Source organism: Urocitellus parryii, chromosome 9 (assembly GCF_045843805.1).
Source record: "Urocitellus parryii isolate mUroPar1 chromosome 9, mUroPar1.hap1, whole genome shotgun sequence".
NCBI classification, from domain to species: Eukaryota; Metazoa; Chordata; class Mammalia; order Rodentia; family Sciuridae; genus Urocitellus; species Urocitellus parryii.
The window spans coordinates 19,892,786-19,908,512 of record NC_135539.1 but is presented as its reverse complement, the minus strand read 5'-3'; the positions used below and the strand labels follow the sequence as shown (position 1 = coordinate 19,908,512).

The 15,727-nt window shown below is 54.0% G+C and overlaps 1 protein-coding gene across 2 annotated transcripts in view; it reads left to right on the top strand.

Moving 5' to 3' along the window:
* Positions 1-4,746: 4,746 nt before the first annotated feature.
* The window catches only part of Atp2a1 (ATPase sarcoplasmic/endoplasmic reticulum Ca2+ transporting 1), a 17,933-nt gene continuing 6,952 nt past the window's right edge, over positions 4,747-15,727 (top strand). For both annotated transcript variants that reach the window (XM_026392112.2, XM_026392113.2), the window contains exons 1-9: positions 4,747-5,063; positions 5,336-5,353; positions 5,723-5,805; positions 7,263-7,367; positions 8,048-8,186; positions 10,000-10,080; positions 10,863-10,948; positions 11,094-11,391; positions 11,813-11,979. In XM_026392112.2, the coding sequence (XP_026247897.1) occupies positions 4,946-5,063; positions 5,336-5,353; positions 5,723-5,805; positions 7,263-7,367; positions 8,048-8,186; positions 10,000-10,080; positions 10,863-10,948; positions 11,094-11,391; positions 11,813-11,979 (1,095 nt within the window). In that variant the 5' untranslated portion in view covers positions 4,747-4,945. The remainder of the gene's footprint in view (positions 5,064-5,335; positions 5,354-5,722; positions 5,806-7,262; positions 7,368-8,047; positions 8,187-9,999; positions 10,081-10,862; positions 10,949-11,093; positions 11,392-11,812; positions 11,980-15,727) is intronic.

The window sequence follows — 15,727 nt, the reverse complement described above, 5'->3', positions numbered from 1 at the left end:
GGCAGCAGCAGCCCCAGCAGCCAAAGAGAGGCAAGAGAAAGAGAAAACGGGCAGTGGAGGGGTCCAGGAAGAGCTGGTCCCCGTGGTTGAGCTGGTCCCCGTGGTCGAATTGGAAGAGGCCATAGCACCAGGCATGGAGGCCCAGGGTGGTGCTGGCTCTGGTGGGGACATTGGGGTGACCCCAATTGTGCAGCTCCAGCAGTTACCACTAGGGGGCAACGGAGAAGAAGGGGGTCATCCCAGAGCCATTAACAACCAGTACTCCTTGGTGTGAGACACCCCACCCCACCCTCTCTCCACTCTTCTTGCTCTTCAGTCCTCGGGTCGTGAGGTGGGCTGGGTAGGGACATAGAGGAGACTTGGGAGTCCCCTTCCCACAGGCTTCCTGACCTTGTCAGTCAAGGGCATACGTGCTGGTACAAGCAGAGGTTCGAGAGCCCTGTCAACTCCCTAGTTCGTACACTACAGGCGCCCATCCCCTAGGCAGGGGATTTGGGCTCCATTACCTCCCTGAGGGGCTCTTATGGTCAGCCCCATCCCTGGGGGCCATTTCCCCATCAACTACCCCCCAGCCCAAGCAAGGGTGATGGGGGGAAGGGCTGTCAGTTATTTTAAGGTGGTTGTTGTTGTTGTTTTAAACAAAATGGAGAAGCATAAATAAATAAAAGGGTTTATCTCAGTTCCACCGTGATGGCTGTGGCTAGTGTTTGTGGCGGGGAGCAGGACAGGTGAGTCTGGAAGGCCACTCACTCACTGTTGTGAGCTCCAGAGCTGGGAGGCTGGAGAGCCAGGGTCTCTGTCGCTCTCCACCTGTCTGACTTGGTGAGTGCTAAGCTCAGCAGTGCTTCTTGGGTCTCCAGTAAGGTCTCCTAATGGGACAGGGCTTTGGTGATTGTTAAAGGCCCTTCCTGCCTTAGGAGAAAGCAGGCAGAGAGCTAATGGGCAGAGGGACGGGGCAAGCTGAATGGTGGAGCACTGGCTTCCGGCCCTGGCTCTTTTCTCATTTGCTGTGTGCCCTGGGGGCCAGATGTTCCTGCTCTGGGCCCTGGTGTCCTTAACCAAGATGAGGTTTCATCTCAGTCATGCTGCTGAAGTGATTTGTTTGGTCTGGATAATGTTTCCATTTGAGTGTCACAAACACGTTCAGATTACTGGCTTCCCTTGAAAGTCAGAAGATCCAGTCGCGTGGGTCCAGACTCCACATCTGCCACATCCCTACCAGCTCGTTTCCTGCTCCTACAGGCCTGGCCTGTGGGCATGGAGCTAACAAGGCCTCTCCTCTTGCAGTGCCCCCATTTTTAAACTTGGCTTTCTAAATTGATCTTCTGTGCTACAGCTGTGCCCTCCAACAGAGGGCACCCCTGGACTTTGCAATGCTGGAATGATGGGTGCCAACAAGGGGACACTCAGGTTCTGGAGAATCCCACCTCTGTGCTCAGCCCTCTCCCCGTCTCCTACCATGTCTCTCACTCCCACCCCAGCACCACCTCTCAGCCCCCAGCCTCTGCCCCAGCTCCAGGAGGCCCTACCCATGCTCATGACCTTGCTATTCTGGGCCTTATGTCCTGTAAGAGATGGACAGGAGACAGCTGGGCACACAGGCCACCCAGGCTGGGGACTGGCTGGGGGAAGCCTGCTGGCTTTCCCTGTTTTGTCTCATCCCTGGGGCTCCCCCAAAACTTGGCCTCAGGAGACAGGATAGAATTGGCCATCAAAGGGTGGGGAAGTGCTTTGGAGACCCGGGTGCTATGTTCTCAAAGCAAGATGGCCGATGGCACCCCCCGGGTAGGCAGGGCCTGATCTCATCCTAATTTAGCGGCAACTGGTCCTCTGAGGCTCCCCTTCCCCCCAAACCCTGCTAACCTTCAGGGACTTGCCTTCCAGAGATGAAGCAGGGATGGGCATGGGCGCAGAGATACCTACCCACTCTGCAGACAAGTACATCTCAGCTGAGGGGGCCTCAGACAACTTCCTTCTAAGCCTTTCTTTATAAACTAAAGTTCAGAACCTGTCGGGGATGGGCAGCTCAGCCCTCAAGCAGGAGGAAGAACACCTTCAACCCTGGGCGTAGAGCCCACCGTCGTCGAGAGTCTAAGAGAGCCCTTTATTGCCCATTCTCCCCATCCCAGTCCCCACCGCAGCCATGGCTCCCTGGTGGAGAGCCTCCTGCAGCTCCTGGCTGGTGGCTTTCCCTCTCTGGTTTCATTCTGCCCCTCTGGGAAGCTGGAGGAGGCAGAAACAAATAACCTCAAAGGGCCCCGTTGGCAGGAGCGGCCTGTAAAGCCTGCCTCTTTCCCTGTCTCATACTTGACTCCCCTGAAGCTACCCATCTCCTGTCTCCCCCTCTCCATGTTTGGGCATTCCTGCTGCTGTAAGACAGTGGCCCTGTCACTCCTCCAGGTGTTGCTGGACAGAAGCCAGCCAGTGCCAAAAAGCTTGGCCAGTACTGGGCCTGACTCTGGCCTGAGACAGGGTGCTGGGCCAGGTGGAGGTACCTGTTGGTGTGAGCCCCAATACATACACACCCCATTGTCTGAGGCATCCACCTCCCAGGTCACAGCAGGACTCCAAGGGAGGGGTTTGTGGGAACTGTGAAAAGGGGGAGGGAACACCTTGTCCTCAACTCACCCTGAAGGCTATCCTTCCCCAACTCCAAGCACAAGTCCTAAGTCTAGGAGGCCAAATCCCTCGGTTGCATCCATCTCTTCTGGCCATACCCTCCCCAGTGCAGGGGCTTCCCTGTGCCCTGCCCCACTGCCTCCTGGTCCTGTCTGGAAGTTGGAGCCCAGGAGGAGAAGCAGCCTTAGGAACCCTTTCAGATTATAATCCCAGCGACCCTGGAGGCTGAGGTAGGAAGGACACAAGTTCAAGGCCAGCCTCAGCGATTTAGCAAGACTGTCTCAAAATAAAATAAAATGGACTGGAGATGTAGCTCAGTGGTGAAGCACCCCGGGTTCAATCCCCAGTACTAAAAAAAAAAAAAAAAAAAAAAAAAAAAAAAAAAGGTGTGGTAGCACAGCCTGCAATCTCAGTCCCAGTGATTCGGGAGGCTGAGGCAGGATTGCAAGTTCGAGGCCAGCCTCAGCAATTTAATGAGATCCTATCTCAAAATAAAAAAACAAAAATGGACTGGAGATGTGACCAATGGTAAAGCACCCCTGGATTAAATCCCCAGTACCAAATTAATTAATTAATTAATAATAATAATAATGATAACTTTTCAGTCATCTGTACATTCCTTGTTCACGGCAGGAAACTGAGGCCCAGGCAGAAGGACTTGAGCCCAGGGTCACTGGGCTGCTTGCTGTCACTCACCTTTCACACTGCTCCCATGGAACCTCTGCTGGCTTCCCTCCCCTGCCCACATGCTCCCTGGTACCCAGTCTGCTTCTCCAGCAGCTGCCTCGGTGGAAACCAAAAGACGCAGGGTGGGGAAGGGCGGCTCAGAGCAGCTGCTCCTCTCAGGAAGCTGACACCAAGGCCAGCCGCTCAGCAACAACTTGTGGCTTTGCACCCAACCCTGGGGTCCCCGCCCACCTGGCGGCCACTAGCCAGCTCCCGCTGTCCCTTTTCCCACTGCTTCTCACACTTCCCATCTTTCCGCTGGCTCCGTCTTTCCCAGCTCTGTCCTTTCCTCCTGTCTCCCAGACCTGTTCCCCAAGTCCGCCCCCTCCTTATTCCTTTGGACCGGAGCCTCTGCTCTATCCAGCTTCCCAGGTGCCTGTCAGTGGGGCAGGCCCAGCCCCTGCGCACAGCCTGGGTCTGATCCTCATTCCCTCTCAAGGGTGTTGAGGCATCAGTGCCAGAGTACAGTGATGACGACATGCTTTGGGGTCTACCATATAACCCCCCTGGGTCAGAGCGAGCACAGTGGGAAATGAAGCGACACTCATTCCATGACTTGGGGTGACCCCCGCCCCCATCCTGAAACAGTTATCCCTCCCCCTCTGCCATCAGCACATTCTGTAGCCTCTTGGGTTACCTGGCTGCCTGAGTGTCCCATTTTCCTGTCAGGATTCCCTGTCAGGGATGGGGGGGCACTGAAGGCTGTGTTCCCAGAGGCTGAGCTCGAGCGATGGGGGGAGGCGGTTTAGGGGAGAGACAGGCAGTGCTGGCTTTGCTCACCAGGCCCTGGACACTAAATCCCTTGTTGATGGCTGCAGCAACCCCTCCCTAGGGTAGGGTTACCATCTTCAGCCCTGTCCCCTTGACCCTCTCCCCTCCCTACTTCCCCTTGTCCCTCTAGAACTACTTCCTCTGGTCCCCAAAAGATGTTCTTCCCTGCTTTGGTCCCCTGAAGGCTTGGAGTATCTTTGCTGCTACTCCCACAACACACCAGGTGAGACAGTAGGCAGGCCCTGGAAACGGGTTCGGGGTAGGTAAGACTGAGATGGAAAGAGGGTGTGACTGAAACAAAGGGCCAGGCCCCAGAGTGGAAGAGGACGTAAGGGAAGAACTGGGGGGATGAGTCTGGGACTGGAAATTCAGTCATCAGGGGAAGTTGAGGCCATTGGGGGTGGGGTCAGTAGCAGATGATAATGAAGTCTATCCTTGCCCCCCCCCCCAGGGCCAGGGCCACCTCTGCTTCCCTCATGAGTGACATCTCAGGCTGCAGCCCCACTGTTCCCCTCTGTCAGCAGAAATATCTCTCTCTTCTGACCCCTCCTGCTAGAGTCTCAGCCAGCCAATCCCTGATCTGGGGGAGGGGGGAGCCTGGCCCCCCCCACTCTCTCATAAGGACCAGCTGGGGGCTGGGGGGGTGGCCGGCTGCCGCAAGTGGGACGGGGGTCAGAGCTTCGTGGAGAGAAGGAAAACCTGGGGGGGGCAGGCGAGAAAAAGGAAGAAACCCAGACTATAGGCAGGTAGAAACACTGAGGAAGGCCCCCACGCCTGAGAGTCCCCCGGAAGGAACACACCGCCCCCTGGCCCCCAAGAAGGGAGCACAATGGAGGCTGCACATGCCAAGAGCACAGAGGAATGTTTGGCCTATTTTGGGGTGAGCGAGACCACGGGCCTTTCCCAGGACCAAGTTAAGCGGCATCTGGAGAAATACGGCCCCAATGGTAAGTGTCCCTTGGAAAACAGACTGGTAGCACCCACATGCATACTCGGAGCTGCTCCTCCAGAGTATCCTAGGGACATGGTCTGATGGTTGCAGCAGGGAGAGGATACTGAGCAAACTGGGTCTGAGATGTGGAGTTTGGGGAGGTTTTACGGGATGACCTTGTGAACCTCAGGTGCCCTATTGGTGGCCTTAGCCACAAACTCTTGGGCGTGGGGGCCAGGAGGCTGAACCCCAAATGAACATGTCCTTTTCTCCTTTTTCCCTGCATAGAGCTCCCTGCAGAGGAAGGTAAGTAGGGAAGCCCTGAGCCCTCATAAATGACCCACCCTTCTCCCTGCCATACAGACCCCACACTCCTTTCCAAAAGGCAAAGATCCCCTTCCCAGACATTGCAGTATCCAAGGCAGAAGTCTCCAGGCACTTTCTCCTTGAGGCATCCCACCCTTGAATAACTGTCCACTATTTTGAGGAGCCTGCCTTTTGGACTCCGGGCAGCTCCCTCTGCCATTCTCTCATACAAGCCCCTGCCCATCATCCTAGGGATTCAGGGCACTACATTCCCTGGACCTCAGCCTATATGCAAAGTCCCAGAGTTCCATCCTTTGGATCTTAACCCGGGGGGACCCTTCCCCTTGCCTCTCCCTTCCCCCCTCCCAGGGAAGTCCCTGTGGGAGTTGGTGGTAGAGCAGTTTGAAGACCTCCTGGTGCGGATCCTTCTGCTGGCCGCCTGCATCTCTTTTGTAAGTGGAGGAGGGCATCTGGGGGCTGGCTGGGGTGTGATGGGGGATCAGGAGTCTGCTCTCGCGGCGGAGGTTAGCAAGGCTCCCGGTCGCGGATCCACTAGTCCAAGCCCTGAGCATCCTTATTTTCCAGACCAGAGTTGGGGGGGCTGGGTGCTGATTCGCGCCCTCCGTCCTCCCCCGCACCCCGCAGGCAGGTTTTATTTTAAGCTGTAAGGCTGTTCTCAGCCAAAACACTGAAGTTAAGCCACCCTCGGAGCTTCAAGGGCTTCGAGGGCTCGGGTTACCCCGCTAGCGCTGCACTCGGGGCTCAGACGCCCGCGCGCTGAGGCTCCTGGGCCATGACCACTCCCGGCATGCCCCGGGCCACTCCGCTCCACCAATCACCGAGCACCCTGACGCCCCTGCCCCGCCCTCCCCGTTCTCTAACGCTGATTGGTCAAGGGAAAGACTCGGCTCAGAGAAGCGGGAAAGCGCTGCTGGTGCGAGGGTGGCTCCCAAGGCGCCCCCAACTCCCCAACTTCTCATCTGTCTCTACGAGTCACCCCCACCCCAGCCCCCACAGGGCTGGAACCTGGGACTCCTCCTCACCCATCCAGGCTGACACCCCTACCCCTTCTCCCCCGCCCCAGGCCCCTCACAGCCTCAGGGCTACCCCACCCCTCTTCAGACCCCTGCCACCTCTCCTGCCCTGAGGGTTCTCCTCTAGTGTCCACGAACCGGCAGGTGGCTCCTCCGCAGACACCATCCCAGCAGGCCACCCTGTATTTCGGACTTTCTTTGACTTCTTAGTCCTGCTGGAAGATAAGGCTCTGGAGGCTTAGAAGCCTCCCTGTCCAATTGGTCTCCTTAATGGAGGCCCTACTGCCCCTGAGCGCAAGCTGGCAGGGCCTCCCTTCTCCCTTCTCAGATTTGCTCCTTGACATTTGCCTGTGGCTGTTGCCTGGCAGTGGCAACAGCTGGGGCGGGGTGTGTACAGGAGGCGGGTAACACTATCCCCCCTCCTGCTCCCTCGTGAAATTGGAGCTTCCTTACCTCGCCTGTGGGGGAGGGCTGCGGGTGGGCTGGGCGCCTGCCTCTGAGGACCACAGGGTTTTTCCTATGGGTTTTGGCTCCCCTGGGATGGATGTGGCTGTGGGGGTATTTGGCCTGGGTGTCCCCTGAGCTTTGCTCCCAAGCCAGCAACTCAGTGAGGGAAACTAGAAAGCACTCCCAGCTAATCCTGAAATTGTGCATGTCTGTGCTGGCCTATTCTCTCTGAATCACTGCAGTGGCCATTGCTGATGCTCTGAGTGGGTAGAACTTCCCACAGATGTGGGTCTGCAGTCCCCATATGCCCCATAAGCTCCTGCACAGGGACCTCTGCAGTGGTACCTGGAACCCTTGCACTTCCTTTCTTTGCCCAGGTTGGGGGGAGGTCTTTATTATCTGTTATTCTCCCTTGCCCTGCTCCCCAGGTGCTGGCCTGGTTTGAGGAAGGTGAAGAGACCATCACCGCCTTTGTTGAACCCTTTGTCATCCTCTTGATCCTCATTGCCAATGCCATCGTGGGGGTTTGGCAGGTTAGCATTGACCCCTCCCCTTTCCTCTGAGTCCTGACACCCATCATGAGGCCCACCCTCCCTCCAGTCTCCTCCTCCTCCTTGGCTTCCCCTGGGTCCTCTCACCTAGTTTGTAAATAGGATGGAGTGTTGGAAAGAATTGAGATCCACTGTCACTTGTTCACTGTATGACCCTGAGCAAGTTCCTTCATATCTCTGAGTCTCAGATTCCTCATCTGTAAGATAGGGCCAATAATCCTGTCCCTCAGGATTGTGGTGGAATTGCACATGATGAGTGTGAAAGTGCCTGGTGCACAGTAGGAGCTCAGTGGTCTAGTTTGATTTCCTCCTCCTCTTATCTCACCACCTCTACTGACCTTGTCTCTGCTTCCTGTTTTTCTTTTTTTTTTCTCTGCTCAAAACTCTCTTCCCTGTTTTTAGCCATAGGTGACAGCTTTCTTAACACACACACACACACACACACACACACACACCCCTGTGGGGTTTTGTCTACTCGCTGTGCCCAGCTGGAACTACATATCTCTGCCTGTGATGGTCTTAAGTCCCCTAGAATCTGGGTCCCTGCTCCTCCATCTCTGCACCCCTCACCGGTGACCCACAATCCTCCTAGACCAGTCCCCTCCCTCCCTACTCTCCTCTTCCCTCTGGTGACCCTGCCCTCCTCCACCTGTGTCCCTCAGGAGCGAAATGCAGAGAACGCCATTGAGGCGCTGAAGGAATATGAACCCGAGATGGGGAAGGTCTACCGGGCTGACCGCAAGTCAGTGCAAAGGATCAAGGCTCGGGACATCGTCCCCGGGGACATTGTGGAGGTGGCCGGTGAGTGATGGGAATGAGTGGTCCAGGATGGGAGGTCTTGGGTCTGAGGCCAAGAAGAAGGTGGGGGTGGCTTCTCCTTCCCAGACTCCTTAAGAGGTCACCCCGGGACATTCTAGTCACAGCAGTCTCTCGTCAGAGCCTCCGCAGGAACAGCCAGTCCTGTCCCTGAGTCTGCAGGCAGACCCCCTGCTCCCCCTCCTCTCCCCCAGCACTGCAAGCGACAGGTGGAACCCAGTCTCTGCCAACGGCCCCGTCTCCACCCCCTCGTGGGGCCTGGCTTCCCTCTCCTTCCACCCACCCCCAAGCTTGGTCAGCTTTCAGTCTTGACCTCCCAGTGCCCTTGAGGCCTCTCAAAGGGGAAGGAGCGAGGGTAGAAGGGAGGAGGGGAGCCAAGGATCAAGCCCCCGACCATGTAAGGGAAACTCTGGTCCCAGCTCAGAGCACGGGACCTGGGAGGAGGGGAGCTCAAGGAGGGCCCCGCCCCCAGCAAGGGACACTTAATGCCTTCCCAGGGAGGGGTGGGGGCCGGGTGGCTAAGATTACTGGGATTCTGCCCCCTTCAGCGGTTTTTATATTTGCCCTGCGCAGGCCTTCCCGCGTCTCCAGGCCCCTGGCATGGGGAAGGTATCTTCCTAGGCCTCCTTCCCTTCACCAGACACCCATGTCACCACCACGGGAAACACAGGGAGGAGGGCAGGCAGGCCGAGGACCCCGATGCTGTCCTGCCCTGGTGACAGTTTGGAGTCAGCCCCATGGATATCTATAAATATCACCGGGGCTTGGGTGACAGGGTGTCAGACTCCATCACTGACCGCCTCCCTCCTCCGTCTGCTTCCTCTGGCCCAGGAAAAGGGACCTTAGAAACTGAGGGAAGGAGAGACAGTGAACCCTGTCCCCTGGGCCATCTGCGGGACCAGGGTGGAATTAGACAGAGGCCCTGGGAACTGTTCAGCCTCCCGCAAAGGTCTCTGAGTCTGAGGGGCATCTGCCTCTCAGCTCCTCCCAGGTGCTCTTGGTGTGGGGGCCTCCTACCTGGGCGCCTCCCTCGCCCACCACAGCCTTCTTGGCTCTCCTGTGGGTTTGCCCACAACCCTGAACCTTGTTTCCTGCAGACTGTCCTCCTCTCCCCTCAACTGGCTCACCCCTGGCTCCCACATGCCCCCAGATGCTCAGGCCTGGCTGCCAGGTTCCAATGCGTGCTCTCCTCTGTGACCACGGGTGCCCCTTCCTTTCCTCCCACATCCTCCTTTGACCTCCCTCGTGGGCACTCCTCTCCTGCTTCACACTCCACTTTTTCCTCTAGTTTGACCTTGATATTCTCAACTCTAGACTTCTTCCTGTTTCTTTCTACCTTCCCTGACTGTCCACTTCCTCTCTTGCCTGGTGCCACTTCTCTCCAACTCAGCCTGTTCTCTGAGTTACCTTCTTGCCTTGCCCTCCTCAGCTTTCTCACCCTTGTCTCCCTCTCTGTCCAGCTTTAGCTGGATTGTCCCTGATTTTCCCCCTTGGTTGTTTTAATGAACACATACTATGTGCCAGGAAATACACCAGACCCTCCCTTCCCAGGCTCGAGCTAGTGGGAAGAAAAGCATTCAACAAAGGGGGGGCAGAAGGAATGGTGCTATACAGTGGGAGGGCTGTGCTTGCTGAGGTGGCCGGAGCATATATATGCCAAGGGCCTAAGGAAAGCCCGGGGTGGATACCCAGACCTGAGGATGGGTGAGGTGAAGAGTCAAACATGGACTGGGGTTTTCTTAGGAAAGAACACAACTCCATTCCCCACTGATCTCACTGTTCTCTAATCTCTCCACAGTGGGGGACAAAGTCCCCGCAGACATCCGCATCCTCTCCATCAAATCCACCACCCTCCGGGTCGACCAGTCCATCCTGACAGGTCCGCTGGCTGGGGTGGGAGGACGCAGTGAGGGAGAAGCTGGGTGGACAGGGACGAGGTTCCAGGTGGACAAAGTAGAACAGCCAGCGACAGACCTCCTCCTGGCTGGCCGTAGCAAAGACAGCACGGCTCGGCCTTCGCTCTTCCACAGGGGTCATGGGGGAGAGCTGGATGTTCGTGCCCACTCCCCATATGGCCATCAACCCACCCCTTCCACACAGGCATAGGGACACACATTCCCAAGAACTGTCCTGTCTCCTCTAGAAGCTCAAAAGTGCCCAAGTGAGAAGCCATAAGATTCTGCGACAAGGTGGAGGGTTCACATGCTCTTCAAACCATGGCTGCTTCTCCCTTTACTGGGGGGAGAGGGGACCATGGACATTCCCCAAGGTCCAAGAAGGCAAAGATGCCTGAGCCCCTGCCATTGGGGAGGAGGAGGCCATATCCCAGCCGGGGACAGGCCCTCCTCCCAGGAGCCTGCTCTACGGTACAGCACCCTCCACATTTACCAGCTCATTTGATTTATCTCAAGTATACCCCATCTTGTCTGCAATTCAGGGAGCAGGTGGTTAACCGATCAGAGTCAGGTCAAAGTCCTTTTCCTCTAAGTGCCATGGAGTTCCGTTTGCCCTGCCCAGCTTATTCCGGAGGCCAGACTCCCTCCAGGAAGGCTGCCTGGTCCTGGCAACCTTGTCCTTCTGAGCAGGGAGGGACTTAGGGACAGGAAGTCAAGGAGAAGAACATATTGTCATCTCAATGTCCCCTTGGCCCCTTCTCTACAGGCGAGTCTGTATCTGTCATCAAGCACACAGAACCCGTCCCTGACCCCCGAGCTGTCAACCAGGACAAGAAGAACATGCTTTTCTCGGTGAGCGATCCAGGGCCAGCTGTCATGCCCTCAAGCCGAGGGCCTGGTTTGAGAGAGTAACGTGGTGGCCGGAGAAGAGCTGAAGCCCTCTACCTGGGTGGAGGTGGCATGAAGATCACCTGTCGCTTCTTCTTCACCTACCCAGGGCACCAACATTGCTGCCGGCAAGGCCTTGGGCGTCGTGGCCACGACTGGTGTGAGCACTGAGATTGGGAAGATCCGAGACCAAATGGCGGCTACGGAACAAGACAAGACCCCACTGCAGCAGAAGCTCGATGAATTTGGAGAGCAATTGTCTAAAGTCATCTCCCTCATCTGCGTGGCTGTCTGGCTCATCAACATTGGCCATTTCAATGATCCCGTCCACGGGGGATCCTGGTTCCGTGGTGCCATCTACTACTTTAAGATTGCCGTGGCCCTGGCTGTGGCTGCGATCCCAGAAGGTATGGGGCAGCCTTTCTCTCTCCTTCCATTTCCTAATCTCAGTGGCAAAGACTCTTTTTGCATAATCAGGTAAACAGTGACAGTTCCAGGGGTTAAAAGTTGATATCTTGTGGGTTGTGGTGGCGCATGCCTGTCATCCCAGCGACTCAGGTGGTTGATGCAGGAGGATGGAAAATTCAAGGCCAGCCTCAGCAACTTAGCAAGGCCCTCAGCAACTTAGCGACACTCTGTCTCAAAATAAAAAAAGGAAAGGGCTGGGGTGTGGTTCAGTGGTTAAGAGCTTCTGGGTTCAGTCCCTATGTACCACAAAAAAAAATAAATACAAAGCTGATTGCCTTGGGGTCAGTAGGTACTTAGCTGACCATGTCAGGTCTCCCTCCTGCCCTGCACTGACCCTGCACCCCCTCTCTCCCCTGACAGGTCTTCCTGCAGTCATCACCACCTGCCTGGCCTTGGGTACTCGTCGGATGGCAAAGAAGAATGCCATCGTGAGGAGCTTGCCCTCCGTAGAGACCCTGGGCTGCACCTCTGTCATCTGCTCCGACAAGACTGGCACCCTCACCACCAACCAGATGTCTGTCTGCAAGGTCAGGAGCAGTGTGGGCAGAAGAGAAGCCTGTTTTGGGGGTGAAATGAGCCTTCCAAACATGGGGTGATCCCTTCTTCGTTGGCAGCTTCTCTGCCTGGCCTGGAATATGCTCAAAGGGCAGAGGGAGCCATCCTGCCAGCTCTGAAAGGGATCAGTCAGCCAGCACGCTGGGGCCACCATCCCCTGCCAGTCAAGGCTGCGTGTCCTCGCATCCTCTGTGACAGCCCCTCCAGGGGAAGGGCTCAGTCACGCAGTTTTTCAGAGGAGGAAACAGGCTCTGGGAGTCAGTGGCCCGCTGAAAGATGCACAGGTAACAGGTGGCACAGGAGGCTGAGGCAGGAGAGTCCCTGAGGCCAGGAGTTTGAGGCCAGCCTGGGCGACATAGCAAGACTCCATCTCAAAAAGACAGGCAGCAGATCTGAGGGCCAGACCCAAGTCTGTGCAGCCCTTGAGCTTCTTCCTGCGCAGCACCTGCCTCCAGAGAGCTCAGGTCACGGCCGCCCCCAGCAGGCCCAGCCACGCCCTGGACAGCATTTCCAGCATTACAGCATTTCCTTCCCTCTCTTCTTTCCTTCCTTCCTTTCTTTTTGTGGTTACTAGGGTCAAGCCCAGGATGCTGGAGGAGCACTCCACCCCCAAGCCACATCCCCAGCTCCTGAGCAGCATTTGTGAAATGAGTTTTTTTTTTTTTTTTTGTACTAGGGATTGAACTGAGGAGCACTTAACCACCGAGCTGCATCCCCAACATCTTTTTGTTTTCATTTTTTTTTGAAATTTTTTTAGCTATAGATGGACATAATATCTTTATTTTTATTTATTTATTTATTTTATTTTTATACGATATTGAGGATTGAACCCAGGGCCTCATGCATGAGAGGCGAGCCTCTACCACTGAGCGACAACCCAGCCCCCAGCTCCTTTTTGTATTTTATTAGAGATAAGGGCTCGCTGAGTTGCTTAGGGCCTTGCTAAATTGCTGAGGCTGGCTTTGAACTCTCATTCCCCCTGCCTCAGCCTCACAAGCTGCTGGGGTTACAGGCATGTGCCACCGTGACCTGGCTTAAACCGAGAATTCTTAATCTTTTCTGTGCATATAATATATTATATATACAAACATACATATTATACTGAGAAGAGGTCCAACTGCTCCTTGGCTTTGGACCTCTTCTCAGTATAATATGTATGTTTGTATATATAATATATTTTTTTCTTTTTTTGTGGGGGCTACCAGGTATTGAACTCAGGGACACTCAACCACTAAATCACATCCCCAGCCCTATTTTGTATTTTATTTAGAGACAGGGTCTCACCGAGTGGCTTAGCGCCTCGCTGTTGCTGAGGCTGGCTTTGAACTGTGATCCTCCTGCCTCAGCCTCATAAGCCACTGGGATTACAGGCGTGCTCCACTGCACCCAGCTCTTTTCTTTTATAATGCTGGGAATTGAAGCCAGGGTCTCATGCTTACTAGGCAAGCGTTCTATCACTGAGATAGACCCCCGAACTCCTCAGTGTAAAATTTTCAATGTGTAAAATAAAATACACAGGATTCTGTTTTAGAAGTAGGGAAAAAAAAAAAAAAACAGCTAGGTATGGTGGAGCATGCCTGTAATCCCAGCAGCATGGGAGGCCAAGGCAGGAGGATCATAAGTTTGAGGCCAGCCTCAGCAACATAGCAAGGCTTTCAGCAATTTAGCAAGATCCTGTTTCAAAATAAAAAATAAAAAGGGCTAGGGATGTGGCTCAGTGGTAAAGCACCCCTGGGTTCAATTGCCTGTACAAAAAATAAGAAAAGAAACAGAACAAATACCTAGAATTACAGAAGTAACTAATGATTGAAATACAGTTATCTATCTATAGGTATATATATATATATATTTGGGGGCGGGTATTGGAGATTGAGCCCAGGGATGCTTTACCATGAGCTATACCCCCAGCCCTTTCTATTTTGAAACAGGTTCTCACTAAATTGCTCAGGCTGGCCTTGAACTTGAAATCCTCCCTCCTCAGCCTCTTCAAAATATTTTAAAAACATGTAATTTGGTAACATGTGTTTATTTATTAATGCATTTAAATAGTGAGTTCTGGCAGCAGGTTTAAAAATTATAACGATGTTGAAGTGGTGATTATGCTCTTTTGAGAGATCCACAGCAAAGGTAAAGTGACAGGAAGCAGCTCTAATTATATATTTTTTTAAAATACTATTCCTTGAGGGGCTGGGGATGTGGCTCAAGCGGTAGCGCGCTCGCCTGGCATGCGCAGGGCCCGGGTTCGATCCTCAGCACCACATACAAACAAAGATGTTGTGTCCGCCGAGAACTAAAAAATAAGTATTAAAAAAATAATAATAAAAAAATAAAGTGGAGTTGCTCAGGCCTAAGGCCATCCTAAAAAAATAAAATAAAATACTATTCCTTGAAGACCAGCAGACTGACATTTTATATATATATAACTTTATTTTTTTATTTTTATGTGGTGCTGAGGATTGAACCCAGGGCCTTGCACATGTGAGGCAAGCACTCTACCGCTGAGCCATAAACCCAGCCCCAGCTCTGATTATATTTATGACAAAGTTTAGTTTGGGGGCTTTTTGGTTTGTTTTTTGAGACGGTCTCTGTAACGCTGTGGCTTGTGTTGAACTCCTGGGCTCAACCTCAGCCTCCCAGGTAGCTGGGACCACATCCAGATCAAAGTCACAGGTTTTATTAATTCTTTTTTTTTTTTTTTTTTTTTGCGGGAGGCCTACCAGGAATTGAACTCAGGGTCAGTCAACCACTGAGCCCCATCCCCAGCCCTATTTTGTATTTTATTTAGAGACAGGGTCTCACTGAGTGGCTTAGCGCCTCGCTTTTGCTGAGGCTGGCTTGGAACTCGGGATACTCCTGCCTCAGCCTTGTGAACTGCTGGGCTTACAGGCCTGTGCCCCCGTACCCAGCTAGGTTTCACTAATTCTAATGTAGCCTACCAACCCCAAACTGAAAGGAAATGCTATATGTCAGAGACAAAATAAAAGATGTAATTTTTTTTTTTTTCTGAGTAAGTTCACAGACTGAGAGGTTGACTATGGACCCCAGGTAAAGAATCCCTGCCCTAAACAGAGCTCTGTGGAATCGTCTGTTCTTGACATAGAAATTGCTGCTCTGTACAGCTGGGGTTTAGCTCAGTAGCAGAGGGCATGCTTAGCAAGTGCAAAGCCCTGGGTTTGATCCCCAGAACGGGGGTGGGGGTGGGGGTGGGGAAGGTACCTGCTTTGAAGGGTGAGGACTATGTAGTCAGATCAGGGCAAGAAAGGCTGGGCCCTTGGCCCCTTGTGGAGACCCACAAGAGCCCTCTTAGCATCTGAAAGACGCCAGCTGTAGAAATGATGGATTCCACTTTGTCTAACCCCAGGAACCTGGGAAAGCATTTTTCTTCTCAGGAGTGAGAAACCCAGTCCCCTGGAGCTTGTGTGGGATCCTTGGGCTGCTGCCCTTTGGAAGTCATTCCTCCCCATCCCTCTAATGCACAGGCTTCAAAGCCAGGCCACAGGCTTGTGTACCTTGGCTCCTGTCCTCTTTCATAAAAACAAATTAATTGCTGACATTTGAAGAGATGAGATTGCATAGAAAAGTAACCTGAATTTCTAGCTCTTCCTGCAAAACCGGAAGATCTGGCCAAAAGGGACTCAAACTGCAGGTGGGCAAGGTGCTCACAGGTGGATTCGCTGCAGTCCACCCCACACCTTCCCGGACTGTCCCGTTTTATTAACT